Source organism: Saccopteryx bilineata, chromosome 1, assembly GCF_036850765.1.
Source record: "Saccopteryx bilineata isolate mSacBil1 chromosome 1, mSacBil1_pri_phased_curated, whole genome shotgun sequence".
NCBI classification, from domain to species: domain Eukaryota; kingdom Metazoa; phylum Chordata; class Mammalia; order Chiroptera; family Emballonuridae; genus Saccopteryx; species Saccopteryx bilineata.
The window spans coordinates 164302916-164319462 of record NC_089490.1 but is presented as its reverse complement, the minus strand read 5'-3'; the positions used below and the strand labels follow the sequence as shown (position 1 = coordinate 164319462).

Here is a 16547-nt window from a genome sequence, read left to right as displayed (position 1 = left end):
TTTAAGAAAAGTTTACTTAAACAAGTAAGGATTTATAGAATCCTTAAACAAGTTGTCTTAAACAAGTAAGGATTTATAGAATCTTTGCTTTATTGCACTGGATAGAAACTAGAAATGCAGTTACATGGATGTAGTGCAGTTTCTGGGAAATCAGCGATGGTGCTCCAGAATACATGAAGATTCTCAGTGACTGTTGCAAGGAATCACAAAAGAGATCTTTGGTCCAAAGAAGACATCTCTGAAAGAAAATATAACATCAATTAAATCTAGCTAAAAGCAATTCATCTTTTCTGGGTTAAAAATAGACAGAGATTTCCAGGATTTCAGATATGACTATTCTTTTTAGGTGACTAAAGTACAAAGAGAATGAGTGAGAGGATTTGCCACAGGAGCAACAAAGACCAAAAAGGTAATCAATTCTATTTTTCCTCTATTTGCTATCAATAGTATGTTCTCATTTCTTTATAAAGAAAAGATTAGGTAATTTCAAAACCTTATAATCATACCAAAATTTTTATTCCTCTGATGTGAGTGGGATGGACCATGAGTTTACATCTAAAGGTAAGACACAGAATATTAAAAATTTCTTAGAAAGTCAATAAATAAATTTCTAGCTTTTCATGGGGAAAGGAGAAATGTTAAGCTACTCTTGTTGGAAAATCATATAAGGTAATGTATAAAAATGCAGGGAATAATATAAAAGTATATATAGGTGTAAGATAGTATAATTATGGCTCATTAGAAATATACTTAGTATATAATGTACACATGATAACTATTGTTAGCACTGCTGTATACTATATTTGAAATTTGATAAAGGAGTAAATTCTAAAAGTTCTCATTACAGGAAAAAATAAAACATTTTGTTAACTATACTTCTGAGGTAATGGATGTTAACTATAACTAAACTTATTGTGGTAATCATTTTTCTATATATATCTATCAAATCACTATGCCATATACCTTAAACTTAAACAGTGCTGCATGTCAATTATATTTCAATAAAAATAAAAAATAGGATAGCAAATAAAATTTGTGTCTACAGAGGAAAAAGGAAATGTACTTAGCAAGGTCAATTTGTAGCTGCTAGGAAAAGGGTAACAGTATCAGATAGAAATTACTTTTATATTAATTTGATAATTGAACAGATAATTACAATTTGTTTGGTGACAGAGACAGAGAAAGAGACAGAGAGAGGGACAGATAAAGACAGATAGGAAGGAAGAGAAATGAGAAGCATCAATTCTTCGTTGCAGCACCTTAGTTGTTCATTGATTGCTTTCTCATATGTGCCTTGACCATGGGGCTACAGTGAACCGAGTGACCCTTACTCAAGCCAGCGACCTTGGGTTCAAGCTGGTGAGCTGTGCTCAAATTAGATGAGCCCACGCTCAAGCCGGCAACCTTGGGATTTTGAACCTGGGTCCTCTGCATCTCAGTCCGACACTCTATCCATCCACTGTGCCACCACCTGGTCAGGCTACAAAATTATATCATGAAATAAATGTAAGTACATTTTTGTAAATTGGATTCAAGTCCAAGTACAAAAAAGCAAACATGCTATTTTAATATTAGATGATGTTTCATTTATATGGCATGGGAAAAATTAAGTCATTGTGGAATCAGTTTATTGAAGTTCTTGGTATCAACATCTAGTACCGTTATTCTGAATCTTTATCATGCATCAGAATCACCTAGAAAGCTTGTTAAGCCATAATTACTATGCTTTGCCTCCAGTGTTCCTGCTTTAGTGGGTCTGATCTGGGGCCCAAGAATGGATATTTTTAACAAGAACTCGGGTGTTATTGAAGCTGCTCTTCAGAGAACCACACATTAAGAACCAACTAGCTTGATAGAAAAAATGTCTGGTCCAAATCAGAAGACCATGCCTGACCTGTGGTGGTGCAGTGGATAAAGCATCGACCTGGAAATGCTGAGGTCGCCGGTTCGAAACCCTGGGCTTGCCTGGTCAAGGCACATATGGGAGTTGATGCTTCCAGCTCCTCCCCCCTTCTCTCTACCTCTCTCTCTCCTCTCTAAAAATGAATAAAAAAATAAAAAAAATCAGAAGACCTGGGTCCTACTATCAGTAATGTTATATCTGCCCTTTCTACCTTACAGATTTCTTAGAAAAATGAAAATATAATAATGTTAAAAGTAATTTCAAACAGCTAATTTAAGTATAAAATAGTCAAGATTATAGCATTTGAAAAATTCCTCCATAACCAAGGGAAGATGGTTTTAAAATCAAGAGCTAGAAATATTTATTGACTTATCTACTATTATATTATACTTAAAATATACCTAGTCAGTGAAAAATCTTTATTTAGTTTATTTCTGGTTAACTTATATTTATACAGCTGGAAATTTTTTTCTTTGACCATTACCAAACTTTTCTGTCCAGTTAATTACTTGATCCTATTTGCTAAAAATCTTTTAATAATAGAACTAATAAAAACTTTTATTAGTTTTCAAACTGGTTTACTTTAAAATATCAACCTTGAAGTTGACTGCTGCTACTGTAGATTTATTTATTAATTATTATTATTATTTGTGGTAAAATCTGATATAAAATTTAGATTTTTATAGATTGGAAGGTTATTAAATTTTTAGATTTTATTTTATTAAAATCTGCCAAATTCTGTTTCTTAAATGAAAATATTTAGTTCCAAACATAATGGTGATGATTCTAGAAAGTAGCTGAGATTTGAGCAGCATTTTACTATAAAGGGTGATAATTTTCAGCAAGTTCATTATAAAAGTGTCAAAAAACAATCATTATACATACATTTCATAGCAATACATTTCATGATTATATTTTCTTACTTTGGGCAGCAGAGCAATTCGCTGAAGTTGCAGTAACAGATCATCTCACATTCCTTTCCATCCCAGAAATGATCCTGAATGTTTACATCAATCTTGGTCAGGTCAGCTACTCCTTCTGGAAGGCTGTGACAGTTACGATCTTTTAGTATTTTTCTGTAGCAAGAGAGGCGATTTGCAGGCATGGTTTGGACTCCTAGCAGCAAAGTTAGCCCAATGGTGACAAGTACTATAAATTTCATTTTGGCTTTTGATCCTGAAATAGAAGAAAAAACAAAATATGTCAGTGTTTTGTTCTGTTTTTTCTTAGAGATGAAATTCATCTGAACATAAAGTTCTTCGCATTCTCATAAACTACTGGGTAGAAAGAACAGGAGTTAATCTTTTCTACTCTCTTCTTTGTGTTTCTCAAAGTGTAGTTTAAGGACCAGCTACAATAAAAATCACTTGGAATATTTATTAAAAATTAAATGTCTTAGCTCCACAAAGAAATATTGAATGAGAAATGCAGGATGAGAAGAGGTGGCAGCAAGGCTCAGAATCTGCATTTTAAGTACACACAGTAATATTTTTTTGTATATTCAGTAGAGAAAAATTGCTTTTTAAGGTGATAAAACTCTGATGAATTTCTAGGACAAATATCATCAGGTACAGTGGTTCTTGATTGTGCATATCTTAACAACATTCTCAAACAACTCGAGTCCTACCCTGATAAAAACAAAAAGCCCATTTATCTTCACATTGATGATGATATTCTATAAATATATTTATAGTCCAATTAAGTTTTAATTTTTAACATTTTTTCAATTAAGTTTTTAAATCTTACAAAATTATATTTGGGACTCTTTTTTTGGCAAATTTTTCGTGATATTGTGAACTTTTATTCTTACATAGATTATTTCATTAAAGCTTCAGTTGAAAACAGAAGCTTGAATTCCCCCTGATAAACATGTAGCTTATTCTTAAACACCTACCATGATGTGGAACTCATTACTGACTAGCTCAACATATTCCACTGATATAGTTCTGTTTCCTTTACTATAAAATATTTTTCTTTTGCTACTACCCACCAGTTTTAGTTTGAACTTTTGGGGTTGTGCCAAACAAGTCTAATTCCCCTTTCAGGAGATAACTCTTTTTTTTTTTAACTTTTATTTATTTATTTATTTATTTTTATTCATTTTAGAGAGGAGAGGGAGAGACAGAGAGAGAGAAGAGGGGGAGCTGGAAGCATCAACTCCCATATGTGCCTTGACCAGGCAAGCCCAGGGTTTCGAACCGGCGACCTCAGCATTTCCAGGAGATAACTCTTTAAGTACAGTATTTGCATACAACTGTGGAATATTCACCATCTATATAATAAAGCTTCTCTGGCTTCAATATTAGACATGAAAAGAATGGAGGCTATTTTAGTTAAGGAAGACTAGAAGATAGTGGAGGACCCAGAATCAGAATCCACAGCGTTTCAGTTTTCATCTTGTTGACATGTGCCAAAGTATCTTTTCTACTGTGGAGTATTAAAAAAAAGGGGGGAAGACATGTTTTATTGTACTTTGTTGAAAGGCAATTTTAGTATGAAGTTTTCAGTGATTAGATACATCTACCAAGGCAGTAGACTAGGGGAAATTGTAGGGCTCACCTCACTTGATTCCCATCTCTCAGAAACCGGTGTGTTTTGGCAAAGGTTGTTTCACGTATTTTGTCACTTTTTTTGTTGTTGTTTCAGGGGAGTGGATAAACCTGGTTCTTACTACTCCATTTTGGGAAGAAGCAAAGTTTTCTATGTTACTCTTACTATTTGGAGGAATATGAAGGACAGATACCCAAATCTTATGGATTCTGAAAATGAACCATATGGTACATATGATACTCTAGTAATTTTGATACTTGAGTCAAACTCTGAACGGTGTTTCTCCCTTCTTCTACTCCTTTTCCCAAATTAAATTATGATTCCTCTGATTTCCATTTTTTGAATCAGGTAAGTAGCTATTGGGTCCCAAAGTATAACAAATAAGACCCCTATGGTTTGAGTGAGGAGCCATTCAGGTTGCCCTTCATACTTCTGGAATGATTCTTGTGTATTTTGTCCTAGATGATATAGACTATGGAAATATAGTCTGAAATCATTCTCTTATCTTCAGATACTTCAAATCTTCATATACCTCCTCAGGTGACTTAGAATCTCTTTGCCCATACCAAGACCAAATTGTCATGGGTAGTCAGGAGAAAACCAGCTAATCTTGGGAAAGTAAGGGACTCATGAGAATAGCACTGATGTAGGAATCATTGATAAAATGATTAAGTAATTATGTGAGAGAGAGAAAATTAGGAACAAGCTAGATTAATTTGGTTCAACTTGGCAAACTGTTTTTCAGTGTTTCTTTATGCCATGCACTATCCTAAGTACTAGGAATACCAACAGAATCAAGGAAAACATGAATCAACAACTAAACCTATTCTCTTCCAATAACTCCAGTTTCTTTGAGCTAAAGCTAAAGTAATTGCAGTGGCCTCCATATGCAATTTGGCTCCCCATAACTTACCATATTTCCTCATGTATAAGATGCACCTTAATTTTTGGGCCCGAAATTTGAAAAAAAATGTACCACATAAAGTTAACTGAACTCAAGTTTTATTCATCATAAAATTTATACAACTCTTTATCACTGTCAAAACTCCCATCCATTAGCTTGTCCTCATCTGTGTCTGATGATGAATCACCATCTTCATATAGTGCCTTGTCCTCAGTTCTATCTATGGCATTTGAAATGCCACACTTCTTAAATGAATTGACACCGATCTCAATCTTGATATTATCCCAGGATCTTTTCATCCAGATACAAATTTCTCCTATAGTTGGTTTCTTCACTCTTCCTGCTGATGTCAAATTGTCCCCAGAAGACTTCATTCATTGGTTCCATTCATCTCTCATGGCAGCTTTGAAAGGTTTGTTAATGCTGACATCAAGTGGTTGGAGCTAGGATGTCAAACCTCCAGGTATGACAGCAAATTTTGTTTTTTGCTCTGCAGTAATCTTCTTTGTGTTTTTTGTTATGTGTGCCCTGACTGATCAAGCACTAATAGAGCAGGTTTGCATAAGAGCCCACCTGATCTTCTTCTCCAAACTTTCTCAAACCAGATCTTCATCCCATTCTGATCCATCCAACCCTTGTCATGAACTTGGACAATCACTCCTTGAGGAATGTCTTCTTTTGGCATTGTTTTGTCCTTGAAATCAGCATAGGAGACAGCTTGGTTCCATTGGAACAACTGTATAATGGCTCTTTTCATGTCCACTTGTCTTCACAGTTACACTTTTTACCCCCTTCTTATCAACAGTCTGTTACTTGGGACATCAAATTGAAGGGGGACTTCGTCTGTATTTGCAATCTGTCCCAACTCAAACTGATGTGTCTTCTGACACTGAATGACAAAACAATGAAATTTAAGGACTTTCTGCTCACAGCTTTCAGGCATCTTTTGAGCAAGGCTGGTACATGTACGCATACTTAGTCCATTCTGTTTCATGAACCTGAAGCACCAATTGTGTCCTCCTTTGAAATCAGTAACTTTTTGCCTCATTCTGAACCATCTTTGTGGACACAGGAATTCCAATTGCCCTTTGCTCTTCAATCCATTTTGCTGACTTGCCTCTCATGACCTTTTTCTGCTGTGGCGTTTACAGTAGGGTTTTCTTCTTCCCGTAGTCAATCTCAAGTTGATTTCTCAGTTGGAGAAGAACCAAACTTATGTTCAGCAGCATGATTTCCATTCACTTTTGCAAGCTGGATCACTTTTTACTTGAATTCAGCACTGTACAAAAATCTTTTCCAAGCCATTTCTGGGTAGAATGTGACAAAACGTAACCTACCATAATACACAGGTAAAGGTGCAAAACAATAAGCGCCAAGACAACAAACGTGAAAAAGCAGGAAATGCAAGTACAGTGGTACCTTAAAATATGCATTTAATTTGTTCTGTAACTGAGCTCGTAAGTCAATCAACTCATATCAAATTGCCAATACTGGACCCATGTGCCAACGCGCCAACTAGCAGCAGCTTACTGAATCATGACTCGTATCTCAGAATTTCACTCAGATCTCAAACAAAAATACAGACCGAGTGGCAGCTCGTATCTTAAAAATTCATATGTTGATCTGTTTGTATCTCAAGGTACCACTGTAAAATAATCTACAACCACTGTATATGACGCACCCAGTTTTTAGACCTCAACATTTTCAGAACAGGGTGCGTCTTATACATGGGGAAATACTGGTATCTGAATTAATTTACTCTTCCCCTTGGTCATTCCATTCTAGCTATTCCTCAAAAATACCAGACACATACTTGCCTTAGCACCTTTGCATCAACTGTTTCCTCGGCTTGGAAAGCTCTTCCGCATATGTAACTGCCTCACCCTCTTCAAATCTTGGCTCACTTTATTCTTTAATAAGACCTACCCAACTATCCTTCTTAAACTTATGTCTTTGGTATTTTTAAAGTATCTTTTGCAGCTTTGATCTTTCTAGCCTTTTTTTTTATTATGGAGCACAATATTCTTATTTTTGGTAACCTACCTTAATTTTGTCCATTTTTGATATCTGTTGGGTATTTTATTTGCGTATTATATTTCCTGCCTATAGGCCCTGGCCGGTTGGCTCAGTGGTAGAGCGTTGGCTTAGCATATGGATGTCCCAGGTTCGATTCCTGGTCAGGGCACACAGAAGAAGTGCTCATCTGCTTCTCTATCCCTACCCCTCTTGCTCCTCTCTCTCTCTCTCTCTCTCTCTCTCTCTCTCTCTCTCTGCAGTCATGTCTTGATTGGAGCGAGTTGACCCTGGACACTGAGGATGGCTCCATGACCTCCACCTCAGGTACTAAGAAGAGCTTACTTGCTCAGCAACAGAGCAGTGCCCCAAATGGGCAGATCATCGCCCCCTAGTGGGCTTGCCGGATGGATCTGGTCAGGGTGCTTACTGGAGTCTTTCTCTGCCTCCCTTCACTGAATTATATATATAATTTTCCCCCCCTATATAGTGGTAGTTTGTTCTGAGCTCATTTCCTGACTGTTAACTGCTGAAGCTTCTTTCTAATTAGAGCCAGAACCCTGATTAGATATTTTATTATTATTATTATTATTATTATTATTATTTTTTAGTGAGAGAGACAGAGAGAGGGCCAGACAGGCAGGAAGGGAGAGAGATGAGAAGCATCACTTCTTCGTTGCAGCACCTTAGTTGTTCATTGATTGCTTTCTCATATGTGCCTTGATGGGGTGGGGGGGCTATAGCAAAGCAAGTAACCCCTTGCTCAAGCCAGTGACCTTGGTCTCAAGCCAGCGACCTTGGACGTCAAGCCAGTGACCTTTGGGCTCAAGCCAGTGACCATTGGGTCATGTCTAGGATCCCATGCTCAAGCCGATGACCTTGGGGTTTTAAACATGGGTCCTCTGCATCCCAGTCCGACACTCTATCCACTATGCCACTGCCTGGTCAGGCTGTATATTTTTTTAAGAAAAATTTGTTTTTCTCAATAAAAGGAATAATACTCAGTGTAAAACATGGAATATACAGAAAAGACATAGATAGAATTAAATTCAACTAGGGTTTCACTGTAGAGATAACTGTTGTTAACATTTTGAGGGTTTTTTTGGGGGGGTATGCAAAGATGAGAAGGATAAATTGAGACGGCCAGGTGCACGATACCAACAAACGGTAACATTTATGGATGAGGTGGAAGATAAATCAGATAGAGGGATTATAAACCAGTGAAGAGGACTGATTAAGACCATACTGGCTCATAAGGTAATAAGTAAAGGAGGAAAGGTAAGAGAATAGATGCCAAGGCGTGTTTGGACAAACTTATCTGAAAAGGTTGATTTTTACTGAGGTTAATTCTTCAGAGTGTCTCCATTATACTCTGCTACAGAAAAGCAGGTGGATTCAAAATCATATACTAGCACTCTCTGACAATTTTTACAGTCCTTTGTCTGATATACATGGGTCACCATATTTAACATTGCTAAATTATGGCACTGCCATATAAGAAATGGGATACCTAGTTACATTTGAATTTCAGATAAACAATGGATAATTTTAGTATAAATATACCCCAAATACTATCTAGTTTCTACCTCTTGAGTTAATTTTGATAATTACATTTTGTTAGAAAATAGTCCATACTACCCATTTTAAAAATATTGCAATAAAGATGTATAATTTTCTTATAATCAAAAGGAAATATTTCTTCCTTCTATATGCTGCCCTCTCTGTGAGAAATGATTTCTATTTGGCTGGCTTGGTCTAGATTTTCAGATTTCTCTATTTAAATGTAATTTCTTCAAAGGTTTTTCCTGACTACCAATCTGAAGTTGTTTCAACCTGACTCTTTTCAATAATGTCTCCTTCTTGTCCTTAATGATATTTATCACAATTTGAATTATATATTTGTGAGTTTACTCATTTTATATCTATCATTCCCACAGAAAGCTTAACCAGGACAGTCTATTTATATTTGCCACCCCATACCTAATGGCTAATACAATGCTTGGCCCATCTTTGTAGTATTAATAAATGCTTCTCTGAAAACACATATTTAATCTTGAGCCAGAGCCAACAGAGATTACATGGTAGCTAAAAGACTGCGAACTTCTTAGACTAATCCTCAGGTCTTCCTTCCATTTCTGCTCCACACAGATCATTTATTATTGCAGAGCTAGTAGGAAGACACACCTGTCATCTCTGCATTCCTAAACCTGTGTCTTTGCCTTGTTGCTTCCTCTAACCTCTTTCCTTTACATTAATTTCTGACCAAACTGTTCATTAAGGACAAACCTCAAATTCATCTCTCTTAGGAAGTCTTCCCTGATCCAGCTCATACCATTCTAACATATCCCTTGTTCTATGTTCCCATAACACAGTTCTGTACTATAGTAACTGTGAATTTGACTTAATAATGCCTTGCCATTGTCAGCATTTTTCATAAGCTAGTTAACCATATGGAAAATATCACTACAGTTGAGAATGAGAAATTTACCAAAAGCCATTGGCCATTTAGTGAATTGGTCATTTTATGAATTTACCTATAATCTTGAAGGAAGATCTGTAACTGTCATAAAGGACCTTATAGGACATGATAAGGGCTTTAAATTTTATTGAGTATATTGGGAAACCATTGGAAGAGTTTGATAGAATAGTAACATAATCTGATTTATGTCTTTAAAAAAATTTTTTTTTGGCCTTGGCCAGTTGGCTCAGTGGTAGAGCATCGGCCAGCATGTGGAAATCTTGGGTTCAATTCCCTGCTAGGGCACACAGGAGAAGTGCCCATCTGCTTCTCCACCCTCCCCCCTTTCCTTTCTATCTCTCTCTTCCCCTCCCGCAGCCAAGGCTCCATTGGAGCAAAGTTGGCCTGGGTGCTGAGAATGGCTGCATGGCCACCGCCTCAGGCACTGGGATGGCGCATTTTGCAATGAGCAATGTTTCAGATGGGCAGAGCATCACCCCCTGGTGGGCTTGCCAGGTGATTCCCGGTTGGGCACATGCAGGAGTTTGTCTCTCTGCCTCCCCGCTTCTCACTTCAGAAAAAAATAATAAATAAATAATAAAAATCTTTTTTTTTTAACTCTACAAAGATGTGTTGTGGTAGGACAAGATTAGAAGTAGAAGAAAAGAAGCTATTTGCAAAAGTTGATACAAGAGGCAAAGTAAAAAGAATGACTTAAATTTTTTTTACCTAAATGTTACTGGCACTTATTGAGCTGAGAAAGAATTAGATGAAGTCAATTTTGTGAAAATTCAAGAGTAAATTTTTGGACAAGTTACGTTTGAGATGCCTACTAGACTTCTAAGTGAAGACGTTGAGTAGACAGTTGAACATGTGTTTGATGATCAGGGATAGAAATACAAATTTGAGAGTCATCAGGCTATTTATGGATAGTATTTATAGCTATAGGACTGGCAAAGTATTGAGTATAGATTCAGAAGAGATGAGGCAAAGGAATGAGGCTAGGGCCAGCCAAAATTCAGAGGACTGGAGGAGAAGATGCCAGCATCATAAAGGCAAGGACTATAACTTCTACTTTTTTTTTTTTTTTTTTTTTGGCTCAGAGCGCCTGCATCAATGCTAGGCTCACAGTAAGTATTCAAAAAAACATGCACTGAAGGAATGAAAAATAAATTGCAGGAAAAGTAAGTGGGTATGCTGCCATACCACACACCTCTTCTGACTATGTCCATGCCAGAGCATAAAACAGTGTTTCTGTCACAGTCTCAGTCACATACTATGAAGGAAAGTTCCACATCTGGCAAGCACTTTTGGCAGTTTTTTTTTAAACACTTTAGAAATTACATGTTTGAACTGAAGTCTTCTCTTCTTCCTTCACTTAAGTGCAGATAAATAGCTTTAACTCTTATTTAGCGAGTGGAACAATGTCTGAACCAGTATGTTCCTGTGGTGCATTGGTTGTTTTTTCATTAGAAGACACCAACCCTAATCCTTGGCAATCCATCAAGACCATATATTGTCAAGTTCCAACAAGATAAAATGACTTTGGCAAGTTTGGAGCAAATTGCTCTATATTTTTTCTTTTTCAGTTGAAGTACATTCACTGAAAATTCTTACCGGAGTACATCCAAATTACAAAAGGAAACAAAGCTAAAAGCTATATAGCTGAAGGAATAAGCAAGAGATCCTCAAATAATTATCTATTTTTCAAACTCAATTTATGTAATATTGTTTCTAAAGTAGGATACTCATTCATATCCCAATGTTTAATAGATTGGCATAATATTAATGGAATAATATTTAAAAGATCAATGTAGAGCATACAAGATTTTAGTCAAAATGTTTACAATTAAGCAGTAATAATTGCCACCATCATATAGGTAGAGAATTGCAAATCTTGATTGTGTGAGGGTATTTGGTACCAGTAAGCTTTTGAATGGCTAGAGTTAAATGGAGACTTAAAAGGAAAAAATATCCCATTTAATGGCCAAAACTAACAGGGCTATGTAGTTTAAGTGTTGAGACATTTATGGCGCAATGCTCATATAGGCAGATGATGTCAGTTCTGGGAACTGGTATTAAAAAAAAGTGGAATGAAGCAGAGTTGATGAATTAGACAGAAAGGGCAGTCCATTTTCAGATTTCTTTCAAAACACAACAAGAGAGAAGCAAAAGCTGCAAAAGCAAATAAAAATTATAGCCCAGAACCTGACATTTAAAATATTAAAATTATAGTTGGAAGAGATTAAAATTGGTGTCCAGTCTGGAGAATGAAAATAACTGTTATTTTTTAAATTTTCTTTCCTATCGTTATAGAAAAGGTTTGTGTTAGAATGACTGAGTCCTGCCATGAAACTTCTCAAAGTGTGTAAAAGGAATCAAAGTGGTTATAGAAAGTGGATAAGCCTTTCAAACATCATTAAAACAGGCATGACCAGCCCAAATATCCAAAAGACATTCAACAGTGAGACTACAAAGTCTGTATCCTCCCCGAAGGTGATCTGCCTCAGGCTTCACAGAATGCTAGAAGATGGTATTCATATACCGTTTTGCATCATTCTGATTGTTTTGCTGGTTACAAAAGATCATCATGGAGAAAAGGACCAGTATTTGGAGAACTTTTCATAGACTACGTAACTAAGTTAAGGAATTTTGAAGAGAAATTTTTATAAACCCCAAAGGGAAAGAGGGTTCCCTTTATCTTAGCAGTACAGACACTGTGTTGTGTTCTGTGGTGGGGATCCAAGGATGAACTCAATGAATTCCCTCTTTGTGTCACACATTTATGCCAGTTTCTTTTTAGGAATCAGGATTTTTAAAAAGCAAAAATATATTTGCTTTCTTAGACCTTGTAGTTCATGTTGAGTAGGTAATATAGAGATGTAACTACTGCATTAAAAAAAAAACTTATATACTTCATCATCCTCACATTAGTTCTGAGAGGTGGCATAATAAGGTCCTGTTTTACGAACCAGATTTAGAATAGATATGTGCATTAACAGGAAATAATAGAGAGGAAACTGCCTCTTTTAAACCTATAATTAAATGACTTTCACAGTTAAGGAATGTACCTTTTCCATTCTCTTAATCTGATTGTTTATATTTATCCCAAGAAGCATTTTTTTTAAGTACATACATCATCTCTTTAGAGGGTCTCTCTCTGTCTCTCTGTCTTTCTCTGACTCAACATATAAACTGATTTCTGCTCTAATCTCTAGCAGTAGTCTGGAAAAGAATAAATGGCACAAAATAATTTTTAAGAAAAAAAATTACATACCTTTTCTTCTTTTCTTTTGGTCTTCTTGGCAGAGGAATCTTAAAATGCTCCAACTCACTGGCTGAGTTTGGGCAGAAGGAGAAAAGAGGAGGTGCTGGAAGGAGGTTCTTTATAAATGAACCTTTGTCTGCCTTGTCTCTCTCCTGGATTGACAGACTTGCTGCTCCAGCCAAGACTCGCGGGGAGGGGAGTGGAAGACTCGGCTGCAAGAACTGCCTCCCTTGGGTTCTTACAAACCAGACGAGGAGGAACTAAACAGCTTCTTTACAGAGTGAAATAATGAGTGTATACAAGAACATCAGACAGGCAGACTTGGAGCAATAAAATATAAAACCTGAGGGATTTAAAAAGAACACAGAGTGATTTTTACCTTAAGAGAAATGTGTGTGCATGTGCAAACGCATGTATGTATGAGAGAGAGACAGAGACAGAGAGACAGAGAGCTAGGAAGACAGGGATAGGGGGAAAAGGAGGTGGAGAAGGAATGGCTAGTATGATTTAGGAAAATACTGAGAGCTTCTTCCTCTTTCATAGTTTCTTTGTGTTTTGTCACCAAGTTTTCCTCATCATCTAGATCCCTATTATAGCATTTTTGTTTAAAGATATATTCCAACTCTCACTACCAGCCAGTGGAAAGCAAAAAATAAAATGACTTAAAAAGATATCTAATCTGTGTCTTAGAAATAAAGGCACAAAAGAATTTTACTCTGTGTCAAGCAAACTTTATTGGAATTGTAGCATCTTGTTATCTGTCCTTCAGTTTGGCGGGGGGGGGGTTAGTTCAATTTGGCATATTCTTGCTGGAGTTGGAAATCTTATAATAGAACAGGAATTATCTAGACAGAAAATGGAGGAAATGTCATTCTAAGTTATATTAACAAAGGCATGAAGGTGAAGGACAATGTAAAAAGTTTTGGCATTACAGGTAGTTTTGTGTCCTGGAACTAGAGTTGGTGGAAGAATAGATTAGTGGGATAGAGAGAGACAAGTTAATGAAGTATCTCATATAAGATGCTAAAAATTTTGTATTTTATCCTGAAGGTTAATGGAAAGATGATGAAAAGCATTAAAAAGTTTGAACCCCTAACTGCTGTGTGAAAGAAGGATGGTGTGGGAGAAAGAGACTAGAGGCAGGGCGAAGAGAAGCTCTTGCAGTAGTCCAGGAGAGAAGATAGTTAGGGAGCAAAACTGAAAAGATCTAGTGACCAATTAGCCCTTCATATTTAGGGTAGAGGTAGTTGAGAAAAGTGTAGGTGACTTTATTAAATTTCAAAAATTTGGACCCTTGGATGAATGATGCTATTCTTCATCTTGGAGAAAAAATACCAAAAGGGTAGTTTTTGCTGGAGCAGGAGTGGGGAGATAGAAATAAGTTAGTGAGTGAATGTTGAATTTAAGGAGCCCTAGATGTGATTAGGAATATTTAGTAGGCAGTTGATTAAATGGACTTGGAGCTCAGAAAAAAAGTATGGGCTAGGGAATTAAGAGTTAATCAACTAATTAACAGAATATCAACTAAACAACTAATTGAATTATTCAACTAAATGATAGTGGAAGCCATGGCTATGCCATTTAATAGTTACTGAGCACTTACCACGTGCCAGGTACTTCACATGTCTGAACTCATTTACTCTTCCTATGATCGTATGAAGTAGACATGATTATTAGTTCTACTTTATAAATGAGGAAACCTCAGAGATTTTAGGTGATCTGCCCAAGATCTCGCGCACACACGCAGCCAGAAAGTGGCAAGACCCTGGAAAGTGGCTCTAGTGTCTACGCTCTTCACCATTGTGCCTCTTAGAATGGATTGTACAGTGAGAAGAAACTAGTGCTAAGATCAGAATCTTAGAAAGCATTGGCAGTTAAGGAATAAGCAGAGAATATGAAGTAGTGGGAAAATTAAAAGAGCATTGTCATGGAAGTCAAAGGAAAAAGCCTTTCAGGAAGGATGGAGGTGAGTGGAAGGACCCTGGTGACAGCCGTTTTATGGAAGCCGTACATACACACCCCAACATGAAGATATGTAGAGAAATGGGAAGACCAGCAAAACCAGAAACAATTACCAACACTGACAGAGATTGAGTCTCTGATCTCCATTTTACTGGAGCTGGAAAAAGTGACAGGGAATTCAAGAAAACAGATGAGAGGCATACCTGTAATTGACTCCACATTTCCTTTGCACATTTATAAATAACCCTCCTGTGATATTTGTTAAATAAAGATTATGCCACAGATAGGGTTAATTTTATTTGTATGACCTTACATGTATAGAAGTATGTGAGTGTAAGAATGAAAACGAGAACTAGTCAGCCTTCACTTCATCATAAGATCTATCTATTTTGTTTACTCAACATCAGTCGAGACCAGAAGTATGGTGCCAATACAAACTGACTTTTCTATAGATGGGGTTTTCTCTTTACTCCTTGTTTTACTCTTGTTTTGCCCATGTATCTAATTCTCTTTTGTCTCCTTTATAGCACTGCTCATTTTGTTTCCTGTATTTAATTCATAGCTGTTCAAAATGTGAATTCATTTTTGTATTCAGCAGTATTCAAATCTATATGCCTGGCATTGTGTTTCTTGCATGCCTGCTTCAAGTGGTACACCATAGTTTTTGGTAACTACCAGTGCCTCTTGATTGTGCTCCTCGTTGCTTAGGAAAAATTACCCCTGAAAAGCCCATTTGGATCTTGGTTTCTTAGTCCCTTGTTGTGTGCCAAGCATTTACTTATTACTAGCTGGACTTTCTATCGTTTCAAGAGAGAATTGTTGAACATTACTAAATTTAGAAAGCAGCCACTGCTAGTCATCTTGATTTCTATTACACAGAGTTGCCCATTTGAGAAGCAGTTGAATTGCAAACAAAGGCCTGCAATGACAGAAGCTGCCCTGATGACTTTCAATTTGGGGCTCAAATCTAAAACTACTATTTGTTTTCTTGTATATGGAAACTTAGGCATTTTGTTTTGTTTTGTTTTGTTTTCTCTGCTGATGGCCTATTACTCAGACCTCTTGTTGAACCCTGGTTTATGTTCCTCTGGAGACCATCTGTCTCTTTGAGACAGCCTCTGGAGTCTCCAAAAGTAAACCTTTTATATAAGGTAGGTAAGGCCATTCAGACATACTGTACAGATTTCTAGAAAACATGTCCTGCTACATTTTTATGTGATACTCTCCTTACATATATGTGTGTGTGCTTTATTTATATATATATATGTTATCATTCTTATGTCTAATCACATTTGTTAGGAGTAGGAAATCCCCACAAACTGGTGGCAGAGCTAATTCATGAGTAAAGAAACATTTGATCTAGAACTTAAGCTATTATGTTGAAAGTATTGGTTTTAACTTGAAAAACAAGTTGATTCATATTTCCTAAAAACCAAACAATAACATAAAATCCTTCCAATCAGGTCAAGTCTCAGGAGATGTTATAGAT

General features: G+C 36.4%; 1 protein-coding gene across 1 annotated transcript; it reads right to left on the bottom strand.

Moving 5' to 3' along the window:
* SCRG1 (stimulator of chondrogenesis 1) lies at positions 1-13231 on the bottom strand. The gene is made up of 3 exons (XM_066253432.1): positions 13106-13231; positions 2827-3079; positions 1-238 (listed from the first exon to the last, which is right to left on the bottom strand). Exons 2-3 carry the CDS (start codon positions 3063-3065, stop codon positions 184-186), a joined length of 294 nt encoding a protein of 97 aa, XP_066109529.1. The 5' UTR covers positions 3066-3079; positions 13106-13231; the 3' UTR covers positions 1-183.
* Between the last annotated feature and the right edge of the window lie 3316 nt (positions 13232-16547).